This window comes from Protopterus annectens, chromosome 13.part0, assembly GCF_019279795.1.
Source record: "Protopterus annectens isolate FY-2018-M chromosome 13.part0, PAN1.0, whole genome shotgun sequence".
NCBI lineage: Eukaryota > Metazoa > Chordata > Ceratodontiformes > Protopteridae > Protopterus > Protopterus annectens.
Window position 1 is genome coordinate 501,430,118 of NC_056747.1, and position 19,465 is coordinate 501,449,582.

Here is a 19,465-nt window from a genome sequence, read left to right on the forward strand (position 1 = left end):
AAGTACATTATTAGTTAATAAAAATTAAAAATTCATGCAAAAAATATTCTAATTTCAATTGGAATAGCAATCAAATGAAATACCTTGGTATAACCATTATGTCTAATAGTAAAGAAATGAAACAAACAGAACTTTCAGCAGGTTGTTGATAAAATTTTAAGTTTAGTTACAGATTGGAACAAATTTTTCTGTACAATGGAAGAACAATTAATGCTTAATACGATGACAATTCTCCCTAAAATATTGTTTGTCTTACAATCTTCAGTATTAGTACTATCTCTATCAAAACAATGATGAAGAAGATAAATAATATTCTATTCATTTATTTATTTGTTTATTTATTTATTTTATGGCAGCCCAATAAACAAAGAGTTTTCTTTGACTGGCCCAAAAAAAGGTTTGGATATTGGTGGAATAGGATTCCCTGATATTCAATTCTATGCTACTTCAACAATTGTAAAAGTTATAGTGTTGTTGATACATTTGTCTTATAATTCAAAATGGAAACAAATACATCAAGAAATATTATTAACAAGTAATAAATATATCACAACCAGTCATAAGCAAATAGTCCCTAATAGTTTTATCTGGTTATTAAAAGACTTTTGGTAAATGGAATTACACTTTCTTCTCAAATTCCCTATTTAAATAACATCAAGTCATCTTTCCAAAAGTTCACATATTGTAAGCATCTTGTTAAAGAGTTAATATGTTCTGTGGTTCGAATTGCATATACAAATGACTGCTTAGAATCTCATAACCTCAACAAAATGCTAGTATTCAAACTACAAAGTAACTTAATTTACTAGCATCAATTCTTAAATGATACTGATGTGTATATATATATATATATATATATATATATATATATATATATATATATATATATATATATATATATATATATATATATATATATATACACACATACATACACACATACTATTAAACATTTAAGGGCCAAATACAATCAAGCTATTAAGAGTCTTTATGAACACAGAGATAAATAAGATATTTAACCTAGATGAAAAGTGTTCCCCATATTATTGGAATTCTTAATAAATATCAGCAATAATGCAATGAAAGATAATTTAGATTTGTCACAAATTTATAACAATCTTAAGTTAGATTTCACATACTTAGGCAATTGCTACTGGAACTATTCCTCAAAAATGAATAATGAAGACTTCTCTGAAGAATACAAGAAAATAACATTAAAATCTACAGATAAAACTACGTCTTCATTACACTGGAAAATTTCCACTTGGAAATTCTTACACAGAGCTTTTGTCACTCCTAACAAAATTACAAGTATGTATAAATCAAATAGAATTAAATGCTGGATATGTGATTCTGAAATAATAGCTGATTGGACACATATGGTATATGAATGTAATGTCATTTCCCCATTTGGAAAGAAATGAATAAGTGCATTCAAGTTCTATGGTCAGATTGATGTAATATTTGTAAATCTTTTGTGTTATTTAATGCTATGATTCCTGAGATTATTCCAAAAACCAAGTGCCTCTACTTTGGTCTATTCTTGCTATAGCCAGAAAAGTAAATACTAAAAATTGGAAAAGTAAAGTTACCCCCTCTAGTATTGAATTTATTAGTATGGCAAAAATTGTTTGCAGTAGCGAATTGCATACTATAAAGATGACAACTACTAATATTATTCATATAAATCTTGGCTTAAACTTAAAGACTTGTTTGAAAAATATTAATTGTTGTTGATCTATATAACTCTGACGTATTGATCAACTGTGGACCTATGTAAATAGTTATTTGTTTGTGTTATAATTGATTTATCTATTGTTTTAAAACCAATTAAAAAACTGCTAGTGATCACCCATCTCACTAAATAATTTGGTTTGTCCGGGCTTTACTAAAAAGCAGTTTGTAAATATAATTGACTACCTGCTTTTATTACACAGTTTCTATATGGTAAAGATTCACAATGCAGTTGCTCACTTACATAGTTAAATAAATACAGTCATAAATTATAAAATGTCTATTGCTGTTCTACTAATAATGCTGATGTTATATTACCATTTACGTTGTTTTGGGCAAATGTGTACAAGAATATGTGCATGTGTGCACTCTTATACCACAAATGTCACATTACTGTACCAATGCATTTACAAAAATTTTTATTTACATGGAACTGGTCTTTTAGCATGCATGCATGAAAAATCTGAATATATAAAATATATCTACAACATGAAAGCTTTACATTTTTTTATGCTAAAAATAATTTCATTCAGGAAGCCATTTCATACTATTATAAATCTGAGGGTGTTGATCTGAAAAAAATAAAGTATTAATTGGACACTTGGAAAGTTAATAAAGCCTACTTAGACCTGACAACAGAAAAATTAGGCAAACATACCTAGGGTAATGGCACTGAAAGATGACAAAGTGCCTCAGCAGACGAAGACTGGGCTTTGGCACTTGTGCTGTAGTGTTCACATTCATAGTGGACAAATAACTAACATGTTTTACTGACTTCCATTTAAAGGAACTGGGATCAAATACTCCACCCAAGTCTAAAAGCTGTCGAACCAGTTCACAAGCAGGTTGACTTCCATGATTATCAACCTATGATGAAAGAAGAACAAATTACACAGCAGTAGGATGCAAGTGTTAATGGTACATTTCTAAATGTTAAAAAGCATTTATCTCCTTCTTAAAAGTCTGGACTGTATTCTATCAGTACAAAAGAATGTTACTAAGCACACCAGTGGCTAACAAATTGTCCTGCAGGCACAGTCACTCATTGTTATAAGCTTCTGCTCTTTGTTTTTGAACAATGTTCATTTTCTGAAAGCTTTCTGTCAGCCTCCTTCTAAGGTTCCTAGAGAGTCATCATTACCAAGAGATAACTTTTGTTTTCTACGCATGACAAAAGAAACCAACTATACAACATAACAAACAATCACATCTGTTTTCTATGAGTAAGAAGAGAAACCAACTGTACAACAGCATGTGATAACCCATGTGTAATGCTTTATATGGGATGGAGGCAATCTAGAAATGTAAATGTTAAAAGCATTTATTATATTTGTTTATATCTTCTTACTAGCATGAAAATCTATGGCATTAGAGCCCAATATATTGTGAAGGTGTTTATATATGCAAGATTAAATATGTTTACTAGGGACACATTCACTGCCTCTAGCATATCAAATTACTCATGTTAAGCTACACAGAAAATTAGCAAGTATAGAACAACTGATTATCTACATATTAACTTGTCACTTCTAATTAAATGTGGTATTTCTTGGAAACATAGATTAATAAACAACATATTTTATGCAGTTGTCTAATATAGTTAATATCATGGAGAGAAGCAAAGGACTAAATGATCATAACTGTTTGAACAATGTCTTGAAAAAAATGGGAAAGCATGGAAAAATATAAAAAAAAATGCATTTTTATGAATTGTATGTATAGGCACAGAGCAATACCAGATTACCTCAACCACATTGTCAATATAGAAAAATAAAATAATATTTTACTTAAAATTAGTAGTATACTCAGTTTCTGGAGAGTTCAGATTCTGTGTGGGTTTCTATGGTAAATATTCTATGGGTTATACCATTATTACACAGGGAAAAGTACAGCTGCTCAAGTCCTATATACCTGTAACAGTAAATGTTTGTAGAACACACTGTCTAACTGACATCTTTATAGTAGTGCCCTGCTATCCTCCTCTGGCACATAGGTTCATAGGTTAGTACTAAGCTAATTGCCCTTGTGAGCCATTTTAAGCCTAGTCAATTATCCCTTGTGAGACTCAAACCCTGCACCTTGTGTTTGTAAGGCAAACACCTTAACCATTAGGCCTCCCTTCCAACCCTTAGTACCAAAGCTCAGAGTCCCTCTCACGTCCTGTCTGTGGGTGTGATGGAACAATCATCTGGTAGTACAAGGATTGCCTTACAGACCCACAGACCTTACTCTTTCAGTTTGCTAAGGTCCAGCAGGAAGAAAAGATGGCAACACATGCTTTGAAAACACCTACTGTTCCAAACTCCCCTGAAAACAAACAAACAATAAAGGTCCTGGAGCAGTTCTCAGTGGCAATCCAAACATGAAACTATGTGCATCCAAAAAGGGGGATGGTGGGTGGGTACTGCCAGTAAGCCAATGTGTTCTACAGGCATCTACTGTTATAGTTACTCAGCACTTAAGCAACTGTACTATGTTCAACAAATACACTGACTTACTGATATTCAGGTAGATTCAAAAAGCTTACCCATCCTTGATAAAGGAAGGATAAGGGTCCAAGTGCCACTAGAGAATGGTCGAAGGAAGTCAGTTTTAGATCTAAAAAAGGAATCCAGATTATAGTACTTTGTAAACATATGGAAAGAGACCAAGTTGTTGTACCTAGAATACATCTATAGTCCATCCCATTCCAATACGCTATTGAAGACAAAAAGGTCCTGATAGAAAGTGCTTTTACCTTGTCTGGATTTGCCTTGCCCATGATGGGTGTAACAAAAAATACCAGAAAACAACCAGCATGCAATGGTTTACTTAGAGACAGGATGCCCCTTCTTTGCCCCTTTGTAGGGAATAACAAGCTTTTCAGCCTTCCTGAAGGGTTTGTTCTGTCAAGGTAGTACCTGAGCTGCCAGAGCATGTCCATGGTATGAAGAATCCTCTCTCCCTTATTTATTTATTTATTTATTGACATTTGTTGACTGGGAAAGTCCACTGGGTCAGAGCAGAAACCCATTTTCAGTGGAGGCCCGAGGAGAAAAGCTCCAGTTACAGATCAAACTTTTACAAGATATTATTTACAATAGTAAAACAGTGTGCAAAAATTTTTATACAATTTCCTAGTGATTAGTCATACACAGAGTACAAAGTTTTATACAATCTGGTTAGGTGTTGGTAGTACACATACAGTGTTTTTAATGGCATTCATTGTATGGAGGGACAAAGACAGTAGATACATTCATAATAAACAGTTCATTTATGCACTCCAATACACGGGAAGATAGGCTCTGGGGAAAAAAAAACAGGGAGGTTGACAGACTGATTGACAGTAAATTCTGAGACCTCTTTCAGCATGACAGAGGGGTTAGTAAGTAACACAACCTTATCCTTGTGGAAAATAAGGTAAGGCTGGCCAACCATGATAGCTTGCAGCTCAGAGATTCTCTTTGCAAATGTCACAGCAATAAGCAAAACAGTTTTCCATGGTAAGAGCTTCAGATTAGCCTGAGTGGCAGATTCTAATGGTGATGAGGTCAATTTTTTCCAGCACAGAGCTGATCCCATTAAGCAGGAATTTGCTTGCAAGGGAGGTCTCATATGCAATACTCTTTACATGAACTGTTTTACCAAAAGAGTAAAAGAAAGAGGGGGATCCCGAGGCAGATAAGCAGAGATGACCACTAAATGCACTTTAATGAATTCATATGACAAGCCATCCTGAATAACTTGTGTAAACATTTCAAGACCAAACGGATGTTAAACTCAAGGGACTTTCTATTCTCATTCAGGCACTACTTAGAAAACCTCGTCCATTTGTAAACACAAGATTTTCTAGTAGTAGGCTTTCTGGCCTCCTTTAATGCCTGCTGCACATCCTCATGAAACAAGTACCTAAATGGAGACAAGATTGAATCAGCCAAGCCTGTCAGTTGCCCGAAACTGGGGAGCATCAGTCACCCCCTGTGACTGCGTGTCACCACAATGAGCTTTGGCATTTCTTTCTGAATCTTCATAAGTACCTTGTGAATCAGTGTAAAGACTTGATATACATACAGGAACATTTCTGTCCAAAGGAACGAGAATATGTCTGTCCTCCAAATATGGCTGCAAGGATGTCTGGAACAGTATTTCTCTAGATCTGTGTTTTGAAAGGAGGCAAGCAGATCTATTTGAGGTATTTCCCCACATCTGGTCTAGTTCCTGGAACAACACTGCCTTGACCCAACTCTCGTGTGTGTCTGCCCAGGACCTCCTTAGTCTATGTGCCACAATGTTATGCGCTGATGTGACACATGATGCCTGAACAGTCAAAGAATGCTGTAAATCCAGCTCCCAGGTCATGTCTGCCAACCAGCTTAGAGGGTAAGACCTTGCACCCCCATGTTTATTGATGCAGCACATTACTGTGGGGTTGTCTATCATTACAAGAAGACCTGGAGTCCATACAAGGGGAAGAACTTTCAAGGCATGAATCACCACCATTTCCTTGATATTGATGTGTTTTTGTGCATGCTTGAGACTCCAAGTGGTCTGCACCTGCCCCCCCCCACCCCACCCCCCCATTGACACAGTTCCCCAACCAAAGTCAGCTGAATCTGTCTGGACAGATTACACCAAAACAGGTGAGAAGAAGGGAAGTCCTGGATTGATACTCAACCTTGCTTTCCAACATTGTAACTCTTGTCTGATGAAGTCCAACACCAGTAACTGGAATGTAAGGGCTGGGTCCAAAAATTTTGTAGATGCCGCTGAATTTTCCTCATGTGGAGATGGGCCACTGATATCATGAGAATTATGGACTCCATAAGTCTTACTGTTTTTAGGAATTCTCTTGCCAAGGTGACATTTTTCCTGAAGAATTCTTGTCTGCAAGAATAAAGGTCATTCTTTTGTCAGTGTTGATTAAGCACCCCAGGGAGATGGGTCTTTGCAAGGGTGTCAGGAGTGACTTCCAAAGGTTCAAATTGAACTCTAGCTATGATAATATTGTCTATACCTTCTCCATTTATTCCAAACACCTAAATATAGACTGTGCCCAGATCTGCAGTCATCCAAGTAAGGAAAATGTGAATGCCATGAGTCCAGCAGTGAGTCAGTACTAGAGAAAGGCATTTCGTAAACACTGGAGGTGCAGTGAGCAGTCAAGAGGGCAATGCAGAGAACTGATAGTGTGAACTAGAGACAACAAATCTTAGATATCTCCTGAAGCAATGAGGATATGATGATATGCATCCATCAAGTCCAGGTTCACCATGAAGCATTGGTCTGGCAGAAGAGGAAGTGCTGTCTGTAGGGTGAACATCTTGAAGATGGGGGCATTGATAAATGTAATCAGAAATGATAGTCACAGCACCAGTCTCCATGACAGCTCCTTTTTGGAGACCAGGACATTTCTGCAGTAGAAACCTTTCATCCTTTCCAAAGGAGGGAATGACTCTATGGCCTCTGATTCCAGCATGTGCTGGAAAATAGGAGGGAATAATGAACATTGGTCTGGCAGCTGAAGCAGAACACCCTTTGAATGGAGAATGATGTTCCTTACACTGCCATCTGTAACCTTGGCCCATAATGTTGAGCACCCATTTGTCTGAAACCACTGATGGTCAAAGCACCTTGTTGAGAGCTAACTTTTGACATGGGAAAATTAGGAATTACAAGTGCCAAGCCTTGTCATAATCATTTGTGGGAAGGGGGTTATCCTTTTTGAGAAAGGAACCATTCTTGTTAAGTATGGCAGAGGTCCTGTCCTGCCATTTCCTCTTAGTCCCTTAGTTTTAATTCAGCTGGGAGATCTGTTGGCTGGGCTGCTGAAAATTATATTGCTTAATGGGGGGGAAACCTGGGGATATGGAACATTTTAGACACCCTTCACATGAGTTTACCTCTGTTATCCCAGTACTTTAAGATCTGATTAGCTGCTTTACCAAACACACAATCAGAATCAAGCAGAGCATTAATAATCTCATTTTTTAACTCATAGAAAAGTTTTGGCAGGGCGACCTAGCATACCTCCTTACCACCACTGAAGTTTTTACATTTCTAGAAACAGCATCAGCCCCTCCAAGGCACTTTTTAAAGCATGTTTGATACTTGAGAAACATTGAAAACAATCTCTTTCACAAAGTCTTTATACTCATCAGGTAATATTGCAGTGGACTTGTCTAAACTATACATACTCCTCAACATAAACTTCCACATAAAATACTGGGAGTTAAACATTTTAAAAGCTACTGTGATGTACTGTGCCAGCTTCTTTCACTGAAATTGTAGCCACTTACCGAGTTTATCATACTGGGTTTAATGAAGACATAGGCTTTTTTATTGGTAAAGTTTGTGTAGACACAGAAGTAGGTCTTCTGATGCTGGGATCAATGGAGAAAATATTGCCATGAATGGGGCCACATCCTCCAAAAGATCATATACTCTTCTGATCTCATGGCAGCTGATGATTGCTCCCAACTGAATACATCTCTAAATTTAGCAAGTATTTGGGAAAAAGTAAACATCTGTTTGGATTTCTGAACATGATCACCCTCAGACGAAACTGACTAGTCACACTCTTACTCTTCTGAAATCTCAGATTCCTGGTCCCTTTCAAAATTAGGATCTTGGGGTAGCTGAATGGGGGTGAAATCACTGGAATTACTCATAACCTGGGTTTGTACCCCATAATCAATGATCTGAGTAAGGGATCTAGCCATACCTTGTTATGTGGTGAGTCCCCTTTCTCTCTTTTTTGCGTGCACTACACTAGTGTGAGAATCCCTGAGGGGAGACATATCAACACTGGAAACAGGTTCTATACCCCTGATTTCCCCTACACCTAGTTTGGTCTTTTCATACCTGAACATGCACTGGTATAGCCCCAGAGAACATATCTGATGCTCGTGTCATGCACAGTTGTGGTACTACCACAACACCAGGGGACCTGGAGGCAAAAGAAGTAAGTGGTCTAATAGCCTGCTAAAGGTTACTGCTGAGTCTCAATACATAGGCTGAGGCATATATCCTTAATTTACTTTTATGTTTTTTAGGTTCATAAGGGGTAGATGGTTGGGGTATCTGAGTCCATCAAGTCAGGGAACAAAAGCTATCCAATACCAAACAATTGCTGCACAGTCAGCCAGTAAAAAATTAACACATTTCACTATTCTCCCTCTAAATAGCTAATTGGAGTCTATTTCTGCAGGAATACTATGCAGAACACTGCACTGAATAAAATGACAATAGTTTCATTGACAAAGTTCAGAGCACAAATACATGCACAAAAGCTCCCCATTTTTGTAAAAAAAAAGGCTAGTTTCAGCCCCAAATGAATATAAACAGCATAAAACAGTATTAGACAAGAAAAAAAAAACTTACGAGAAAAAGTCTTATCAGAAATGTTTAACATACAAAATAGCACCAAAGTCACAATTTAAATGCAAAAAAAATCCTTTCAAACAAAGCTTTTAATCAATAGACAAAAAAAAAACAGATGAGATTACTCAAGGCTGTGGGAAGCACAAGTTAATGAGAGGAACTCAAGTAAAATGGCCTTAGTATAGAAACTCATGTAAACATTCACAAATCGACATAAAACATATCTGAAGGGTTAAAAAAATGCCCAGAAACCAACAATCAGCTTAAAGTAAACAGGATAAAACTTATACTATGCAATCAAGTAAACTCCCATGCATATATCAAATTTCTAATCAGAAAAAAAGTCAAAGGAATAGAGTACACTGTTCAATCACTGATAGAAAAAGCAGAGATGAAGTAAAAACCCATAAGGGTTTCTTATCTGAGTGCAGCAATTGAAGAGATCCAGAGTAAAGAGCAGTCCTGCAAGAGATATTTCTCTTACTATGGCACTAGAACAATGAAAGGGAACTGTCTGTGGGTCTGTAAGGCAGTCACTCTACAGGTCCATCAAACCCACAGATAGGCAGTGGGAAGGCCTCTGAGCTTTGGTAGCCTGCAGAAGAGGGTAGCATGGCACTACTATATGAATGCCAGTAAGGCAGTGTGTCTGTTGATCTTACTCCCCGTGACCCATTTTATTCCTGCAAGGCTTACTGGAACCTGCATGTTTAACTACAATGAAATCTAAATGGTGAGGTAAAGTTTAACATATTTACAAAATGGCAAAGTAAAGCAGTGGTTGGGATGTACTGTGAAAAATCACACTCATACGGCATTAACGGGCTTCAAAACAGTAGTTTGCCATACAAAGTCTAGTCTTTTGTGTCACCTGCCTGTTCAGGAAGTTCTGAGCAGACTAAGAACATTATTGCTTTTTCCAAGTAAAAAGTTTCACAGCTGACTAATATAGTCCTTGAGATGAATAGGGTAACACTTTCTGTGCAAAGAACAAATTAGAGGGGTGATAACAAGCAACTGATGATTTCAAAAAAAATTGGTCTTTCTATACAACAGGTGCAAATATAGGTTTCCTCATTTTTATCTTTCTCTTCTATTTTGAGTAATAGTTGAGTAGTGTTTTTACTTTATCTTTCTCACCAAATGTGTCTTGATAATACCCTTCCCCAACCCCCATTGCACCAGCCTGTTCTTGCTTAATTTGCCATTATTCAAAGCAGCCCTCTTCTTCCCTTCTCTTTCTCATCCTTATTTTCCCTCTGTGTTCCGAATTTCCATTTATTTTAAGCCAGGAGAGCCATCTCTTTATCTGCCTCTTACTCCCTTTCCTGCATTTTCCTGCTTCTTCCTTCCTTAATTCTTCTACCAACGTAACACCTTCCTCTATTGTTGGACCCGCTTTTTTTCTCCCGTTTCCTGGTGTTTTCAAGCTGAAAATCTACACTATCTCCTTTAGTTGGGTTTGTACTTCTTCAGCATTACCCGTGTTTGGTTAACATCCAGTAATCATTTGCTACAGCTCATCATTGCAGAGAGAGACTTAATGTAAGTCCAGTTAAGCCCTGAAATCCCCAGAAGATATGACTTCAGGCTCCTTATTTTTCTATTTTGCAACACCAACAGCTTACCTGTACCTTCAGAAGCATTGTGTATTTCCTAACTGGTGTATAAAAGTACATATGAAGGCATTTACATTTATAAATGTGGAATTTTCTGTTTTTTTACTACTTTTCTTGATATGGGATAAATCCATTGCCAAGAATGGCTTTCTGTCCCAATACCACGTGTGTCTCCCTATACCCTTCTTAATTTGGCTGCCACATACTTCTCACCCTTATACTAGATCACCCTATACAGATTATAGATCACTTGCTTGTTTCTGACTGGTGCTTCTCTCACATTTACCAGTCATTTTATGAAATCGTCCCACTGATCTTCTGGGACAGGCGTCGGTTTCTTCCTAAACACTTCCCTACTTAAACCTTGAAATAGCAGGCATATCTTACCTGGGAGCTGAAAGTCTTTCTTAGCCTCCTCCCATGTAACACACCTCTTCCCTTTTAATAATTGTTTCCAGTAATTACGTTTAGTCTTTATTTGCTTTCAGTCCCATGCTATAGTCTTCCTATCTCCATTTTTTCTCATTACTCAAATAGGGATAGAATCTTCCTTCCAACCGCCAAGGTTTCTTGTTGTGTATATGCTGCTAATTTCATTATTAATAATCCCCATTAGCAGTTGCTCTATACCTCAAGTTTTTTCCTCCATAATGTCTGTAAGAGATCTCTACAGAGTGGGAGGTTGGCATAATGGTTAAGGTGTTTACCTATAGACACAAAGTGCAGGGTTTTATTCTCACATGGGGTAACTGACTAAGCATAAAATGACCCACAAAGGCAGGTAGCCTACTACTAATCCATGAAAATGGTGGCAAGTTGGCATAATGGTTTAGAGTGTTTGCCTCACAAACACAAAGGTTGCTAGCCTAGTACTTACCTATGAACCTATGTTGAAATCCTGGCAATCTTACCCACAAAAGCTATTTCCACATAATTACAAATGTCTTATCTTAGCATTTCAAATAAAGCCCTAATTGGACAGATTTTCTATACTGGTTTATATCTTGCACCCCTAAACTTCCATTATCTTTGGGCAGAATTAGCTTATCCCAATAGACCCATGCTTTACTATTCACTGACATGAAATCTTTCACATGAGTTTACTCTCTTAACTGTACCCTGTGCCAGTGGGGACCAGAAATATTGCATTAAATACAATATATGAGGCACCACATGCCAGTGAAGTATCTGAATGCATCTAAATAATCCAAACTTGAAATTCTCAACTTTTAAAGATTAAATCTACATTTTGTCAGGGCTTACTCATTTGAACTATGCTTTGAACTTTCATTTGTTTCCTTTAATCAGATCCGCAGATATTTTAACTCCCTCCTGCTCTAGATTTCTGGATTCCCTCTTATTAACTGTGATCTGTCCTCTATATTGATACCTATTGTCTTAGTTTTTTTAATTGTTAATTTTATATCCTGATAGCATTGTAAATGTACTCAAAAGCTTGAATATCTTAGATAACTTGGTCAAATCCTTCCTTCAGTTTGCTAGATTAAGTACAACCTCATTTGCAAAGAGTGAGATCTTAATTTCCAGACCTGTCCACTGATAGCTTCTTAGAGTGGATTGCCTTACCGCAGCTGCTTAGCACTACAGATACAGGGCAAGGGGGGGGGGGGCAGCAGACATCCCTGTCTGGTTCCCCTCATTAGTTGTATGGTGTTAGAGAGAGATGAACATAAATTCACTCTTGCATTCATTCCCTTATACATTCTTCTAGGAATTTAATAATAAACATCTGTGGAATCCCAGACTTCACATTCTTCTCCACAGAATGCCTTTTCTGCTTCTAATGATAACATAACCACCTCCAGACTGCTTCTATGTGCATCTTGCATAATCAGCAGTTGCTTAATTTATCACATATATGTCTCTCCCTCAATTAATTTACAATGTTCTAAATCCACCAATCCTAACACCAATTTTCCTAGTCTTTCAGGCATATTTCTCATGAAGAGATTATAATCATGGTTTAAGACTGTCACTGGTCTATAAGACTGTGGCAGGACCAAATTCTAGTCTTCTTTATGTATTGCCACAATAATACCCTCCTTCTGGGATGCCAGTACCCTCTTTGTTTTCAGGACTTCATTCATCAGCCTTTTCCACAGCAGCACTATTCTTTGCTCTGCTAGTCTCCAAATTTACACAGAAATCCCATCATATCCTGATGACTTATTAGGGCCCTGATTTGCCATCATTTATTCAGTTTCCTAATGTGTTATTCTGTAGTACGGATTGCTCTTCCTTCTGTGATTGGGAAGCTATAACCCTTCTAAAAACCTTTGAATATCCACGTCCACACTCCTGTCCCCTCCTTCACTCATGTATAATTCCTCACAGTACTCATTAAAAGTTTCCAGAATTTCTTCCAGATCTCTTGTCAATCTTTTCCCTGCATTTTTTTAATCTGAAAAATGTCTCTTTCTGTTTTTGACTGTCTTATTGTACATGTGAATGCCCACAGTATCTTGGCAGGATTACTATAGATCTCTAAATACTTTCCTTTAGAATCTTATTCTAGTGACCTCCTCTCCCTGTATTTCTTACAGGAAGGTCTGGAGTAATGCCCTTTCTTCTTCTGTTGTTCTGTCTCCTTTTGTTTGCAGAATTTTAATTAGTTTCATTTGGTCTACCCATTATATTTTCTCTATATTCCTTGTATTCAGTGCTTCTGTCTGCACTTCATGTCTAAAGCACTCCTTCAAACAGTCCCACTTCTGTATTGATTCCCTCTTGACTCTTTCCCCTTCCAGTGCTAAAATGCCACTCACCCAGTCTCTGTATTGTGCCTACTCCAACTGGTAAACATGAAACCTCCAGTGCAGCTGCCCAATATGTCCTGGCCCCACTGTAACTCTGTGGGAAAGATAGGCATGATATGAAAAGATAACTGGACCAACAGTTAGCTCCTGCACTAACTGCTTTTTATCATGATCTTGTTTGTTCTTGACCGTGTTTTTAACTTACTGTTGTAAAATGAGTAGTCTTCTCTTTCCTCTCCCCTTCGCCAGATGTCTACTAGACCATAAGCTGTTAAGTATCTGTACAAATTTCAGTGGACCTCTCTGCCTCTTTCTTCTTGCTCCTGATTTCAGTTCCCTCACAGAGAAGATCATGTTCTAATTCACCATAATACATTCATGGAACTCAATAACAGCCAATAGCAACTTTTGACGCTTCCTTTTCTTTGCTTTTGGGGGAATTTTAATGAAGATTAAGGTTAGTTTAACACCATTAAGGTTATCCATACACGTAGCAGCCCTGATGGTCCAGTGATGTGTTTTTAATAGTCACTTGCAGGGTCTTGTCTTCTAGTAGTAACTAACTAGAAGGTCATATCCTTTCCTTCCATGCTTATGTTCTTTTGAGGATAACTGTTTCCTATAAGGCAACAACTGTCTTCCCCCTCCCTATTTATATTCCGGTATTCGGTCTCTCTTGATTGGTTTGACAAAGCATTCACATTCTGCTACAGGATATTTATTTCTGAGCATTGTGATACTTCTCTTCTTTATACACAAGTTGACATGCTGACAACTTAGCTGCCCTTTTCTTTTCTCCTGGTTTCCTTTGTAATTAGCCATCAATTTCCCCAGATATTACCGCTTTTATTGTTTCCTTTCTCATTTTTTCTATTGTTCCTAGTACCCCTACCATTCTAATCCCATATATCATGCAGTCACCCCTCCCCCATTAACCATATACATATGTTTCATATACAGGTAATCTCCCCATACAAGGTGAAGATTTAAAACTCTAACAGGTGAAGACTTATTGTTTATTTCACCTCTCACTAGAGGCATCTCAGTCCTTCCCTCCGTCGGATCTATATAAAATTGACTCTTCCTAGTGGATACTCCATCCTTCTGCTTATCCTCATATTTCTGATTACCATTCCTTTATTGCCTGTGTCCCTTATAGTGTGTGTCCCAGGGTTTTTCCCATTTCCAATCCTCTAATTTTTCCTTGATTATATGATAATGTTTTTACTTGTTTTATTTGCAGTTCCCAACACCTTCATGCATACTCTGTTCACTTTTAAAAATCCCCCTTTCTATTTCTAGCTATGGTTGCTTCCTTAGTCTATGACTCTCATATCTTGTGTTTTTGTTAAAAAATCATACAGTCAGATGTTATGCTTCCCCTTTTAGTTGTATTCTTTTCATCTCTAGAACTTTCTCCAGTCAAGATTTTCCATCTTACATTTTCAGACCCACGAATATAATATGTAGTATTCATCTTTATTTTAGCTTTCCATTAACTTGATATGTTCCACTTCCTCACTGGTTAACTTGTTTTCTATCTTCATACTGTTTAGCTTTTTCCTTTTAATCACTCAGATGTAGACCACAGTGCAGAAACCCATGCATGTACTCAATGTCATTTCAACATTTCTTTTTCCATTACAGAGTAAGCCTCCCACCAGTAAAACATTTAGATTTGTAAACAGCACATTTAAGCTTGCAATCACATATAGATAGTAATCAATCTCCTTATATATCCCTACTTCAGGCTCTTATTTGTATGTTAGTTAAAACATGGTTCAGTTATCGCCCTAAAAGACTGGCTGAAATGGAAAGTGTCTCTTAGCCTCTCCATCCATCCTGAGCGAATGAACTATATCTGTCTATCCCTCAAGGTTTTATTCCTTTTAAAGAGGAGAAACATTTCCTTTGCTCACTTACTGTTCATGTTTAAATCATCAGCAACCTGTAACTTCTAATATGGTCTATCTGACCACCTGTGTAGAAAGCAGCACATAGGTTCATAGGTTCATAGGTAGATACTAGGCTGTCTGCCCTAGGGCATTTATAAGCCTAGCCCGAGTGCATTTGACTTTCGCCTCCCTATTAGATTAGCCTACTGAGCGCCTCTGTATAGTAGACCACAGAAGGTAGCCCTTTAAGATTAGTTTACCGTGCCTCTGTCGAGCAGGGACACAGAAGAGATCCCAGGGGTGACTGTATGATTATTTAACAAAAACATAAGATATGAGAGTCATAGACTAAGGAAGCAACCATAGCTAGAAATAGAAAGGGGGATTTTTAAAAGTGAACAAAGTATGCATGAAGGTAAGTCTGCATGAAGGTAAGTCTACATGGAGGTTTAAAGATTAAGTTATAGACATAAATCAGATATAAGATGTAAGATTGGCACTAATGCACTTGTGAAGCATGTAGAAGAGAAGGGTATAAAACATGAGTTTAAATTCAGGGTTATTAACTTTGTTTATAAGAGTGAGAGAGTTGGAGAAATAGGATAGAGGTGAGTGAATAAGAATGGATAATGAGGTTGCAAGCAGATGTCAACCAAGGGATAAATGCTTCTATTAGTATTAAACCTGTTCTGAAAAAGACAAATGCTACTAAAATAATTTTATGTTTTTGATACATGCATGTACTTTCTATATGTGTTTTATACGCACACACACACACACACACACACACACATATATATATATATATATATATATATATATATATATATATATTTTTTTTATAACATTTACTAAATATTCTTAATTAAAGAAGCTTTTTATTGGTGCTCTGTCAAGTGATTTGGTTTGAATTTGTATAAATGGGGTGTTAATGTTAATTGAGTTTGTACACATTGATGAAGGGCATTGGCCTGAAAGCTTTGTAATATTTTATTACTGTGATATTTTGTTATTAAATTTTATATATTACATTTTCTGCCTCGCATTTCCTTCCAATGGATTTTTGCTCTTTGCTCACTTACTGCCAATTCTGGGCACTTTCTGTTTTTCTGAACTGAGGTTCTCTTTCTCAGAATTAGGTCTCACTGCTCACATCTCCATAGATGGAATCCTTCAAGATCCATAAAGGCATCTTCTGAGTTGTTAAATTATTTTGCTGCTGATGCTAGGAAAGGTTTACTGGTAGCAGGATATGATATCTTATACTTCACTCCCCGGATTCCGTGTCGGTGAAATGTTTCGGCATCTGAAGGTGATCCATATATATATATATATATATATATATATATATATATATATATATATCTATATATATTTTTTTTTATAACATTTACTAAATATTCTTAATTAAAGAAGCTTTTTATTGGTGCTCTGTCAAGTGATTTGGTTTGAATTTGTATAAATGGGGTGTTAATGTTAATTGAGTTTGTACACATTGATGAAGGGCATTGGCCTGAAAGCTTTGTAATATTTTATTACTGTGATATTTTGTTATTAAATTTTATATATTACATTTTCTGCCTTGGATTTCCTTCCAATGGATTTTTGCTCTTTGCTCACTTACTGCCAATTCTGGGCACTTTCTGTTTTTCTGAACTGCGGTTCTCTTTCTCAGAATTAGGTCTCACTGCTCACATCTCCATAGATGGAATCCTTCAAGATCCATAAAGGCATCTTCTGAGTTGTTAAATTATTTTGCTGCTGATGCTAGGAAAGGTTTACTGGTAGCAGGATATGATATCTTATACTTCACTCCCTTTATCTGGCATTGTTTCGGGACTGGGATGCATACCACACTGCAGTGCCTTGTCTGAGCAAAAAAAAAAAAAAAGTTTAAGTCCTTAAAAATAAATAAAATAAATGCTTCCCCACATTTCAGCCTGTTGTCTAATTTACAAAGCAAAGTCAAGACTTCATCCTTTAGACAGTATATGGGAAAATGCACTATGATTGGGTAAGAATTTTTGTGTCAGTCTCGAACCAGGACCCATGCTGCAGGTGCATTGTTTCTGTGTATTTCTTTTTCCTGTAGTTGTATCCACTCCACCATCTTTTCCCTCACAAAGTCCTTACAACTACTGCCATCCAATCCTCCTTGTATTCCATTCAGTATGATATTCTTTAGCCTGGCTCTATCCTGTTAATCAGCCAGGGTCACTATTACTATATCCTTCTTCACTTCTGATGCAGTCTTATTTTTAACTCCTCATTTTCCTTTATTAAGGTCTATATTCATTCATCACCTGAAACATCTCCCGCACTGTGCCACGCATTCTTATTATCGTCATAATATACTATTCAAAGTAAATATTAATCTTCTCAAACTCCAAGAACCTGCCTTTTAATGTAATCTTTTTTCTACTGCTAGAGGCTGGATGGTCTCTCCATTTCTGTCTTCTCACTTACTGTCATACTTTCCATTACAATGGATACACTAGTCAATTTATTCACTTTTATCCTTTGTTTTAGCATCCACTACCAGTGTCTGATCCTCACCCAGTGCTGGGAATATATTAGTTTCACTTCTTGGTGATAATATTATCTGAATCATGCCCTGATTTCACTTTTGAAATTAATAGTTTGTGAAGTGAGACTAGATAGCTGCTTACTTGATCCTCGCCAGAAGTCATATCCATCCATTGCTTGAGCATGTTTCTCCTATGATACACTATCTTTTGGTTTACTGAAACATTTTAAATGTTTTCAACTTACATGATGTTTCATCTGTTTTTATTCTATAATAAACAAAACTAGCATGTTTGCACTTTTGTCTTCCTTTGACCTTTCCTTCATTTTCTTGACTAATGCATCCATGGTAAAATGGATCAATGCCAAGCTTGTTTTTAATATCTTTATTTCTTCTGATGTTGCCTTTATTTGGTCCATTGCCAGTATATGTGCCATGCTGTGGTGGTCTATTAATGCCATAATAGTGTATTGGGGGGACTGGCCCTCCTTTAATGGCATGTGAATGCCTGTTAGGGGTAATGTTCCTGACGGTCATAGCTAAAGTGCACCATGCTCCTTTCGACCTTCACTCCTGATATTAATTGATGCTAAACAGTCTTTAAAGCTTATTATAAACCTTTTCATTTATCCAAATAATTTTCTTCTCTTTCTTGTATTGTTCTTTCTTCAAGGTGTTTTGCTTAACTTCCAACATTTCATTGCTCTGCAAACCCAAGATAGTATCTAATGTCTGATGTCTTGCCTAGCTTTTCTAGTAAACAATTATTCTTCTCTGCAATTTGTACAGACTCCAATAAATGGATACTTCTGTTCTGATTCATAGCTATGCTAGCCATATATTCCTTTATGGGGATACGTGTTAACTTCTTTAACCATCATTAGAACTGTCAAATTTTCAGCCATACTGGACATGGCTGCATTATTGCTAATATACCCAAAGACCTGTCTCCAGTACTAATACCATCTGATGGCCCTTTAGCAAAGTCCTCATTTCTGCTCTGTCTTTGTCTCTACCCTGATTAGACTTGCAGTACAAAAAGCCTGATACTATGGCCAGCTCATGAAACTGCCAAAAAACTCAGCCACTCCTTCTTCCACAATTAGGGCATGCATCTGCAGTATTTCCTGTAACCTAACAATAGCTTATAGACAGATGAAAAAATGGTTGTTTTTCATTTGTTTGAGTCCTTGCTGCTCGCGGAATCTAGGTAGGTTACATGGGCTGCTACTCAAACAGGTATTTCAGTTCAAGCAAGATAAGTGGGACAGGTGTGGGGAAGGATTATAAGCAAGTGAGATTTTAATAATTAGGTTTAGGAGAAAGTGGGAACTTTATGGTTTGGGTTGGTTCTTAAATGCTCTTTAGGAATTCCCCATATATAAGAACTCAATAATTTTGAGAGACTTTAAACACCCAAAAGTAGACTGGAGTACCTATATCTTCAATGTAAGATATGGCCCAAAATTCTTGAGTTTAAAACACAAGAAATCTCCCTGGACCAGACTGTTAACAAACAAACTAAGGTCATAATTGTCTTGACACAGTTTCTTA

General features: G+C 36.8%; 1 protein-coding gene across 1 annotated transcript in view; it reads right to left on the minus strand.

Annotated features, from left to right (window-relative positions):
* LOC122787923 (dynein beta chain, flagellar outer arm-like) overlaps nt 1–19,465 on the minus strand; it is a 5,188,001-nt gene that overhangs the window by 2,362,666 nt on the left and 2,805,870 nt on the right. Inside the window, exon 59 of the mRNA XM_044054850.1 lies at nt 2,393–2,601. Coding sequence (XP_043910785.1) covers nt 2,393–2,601 — 209 coding nt within the window. The remainder of the gene's footprint in view (nt 1–2,392; nt 2,602–19,465) is intronic.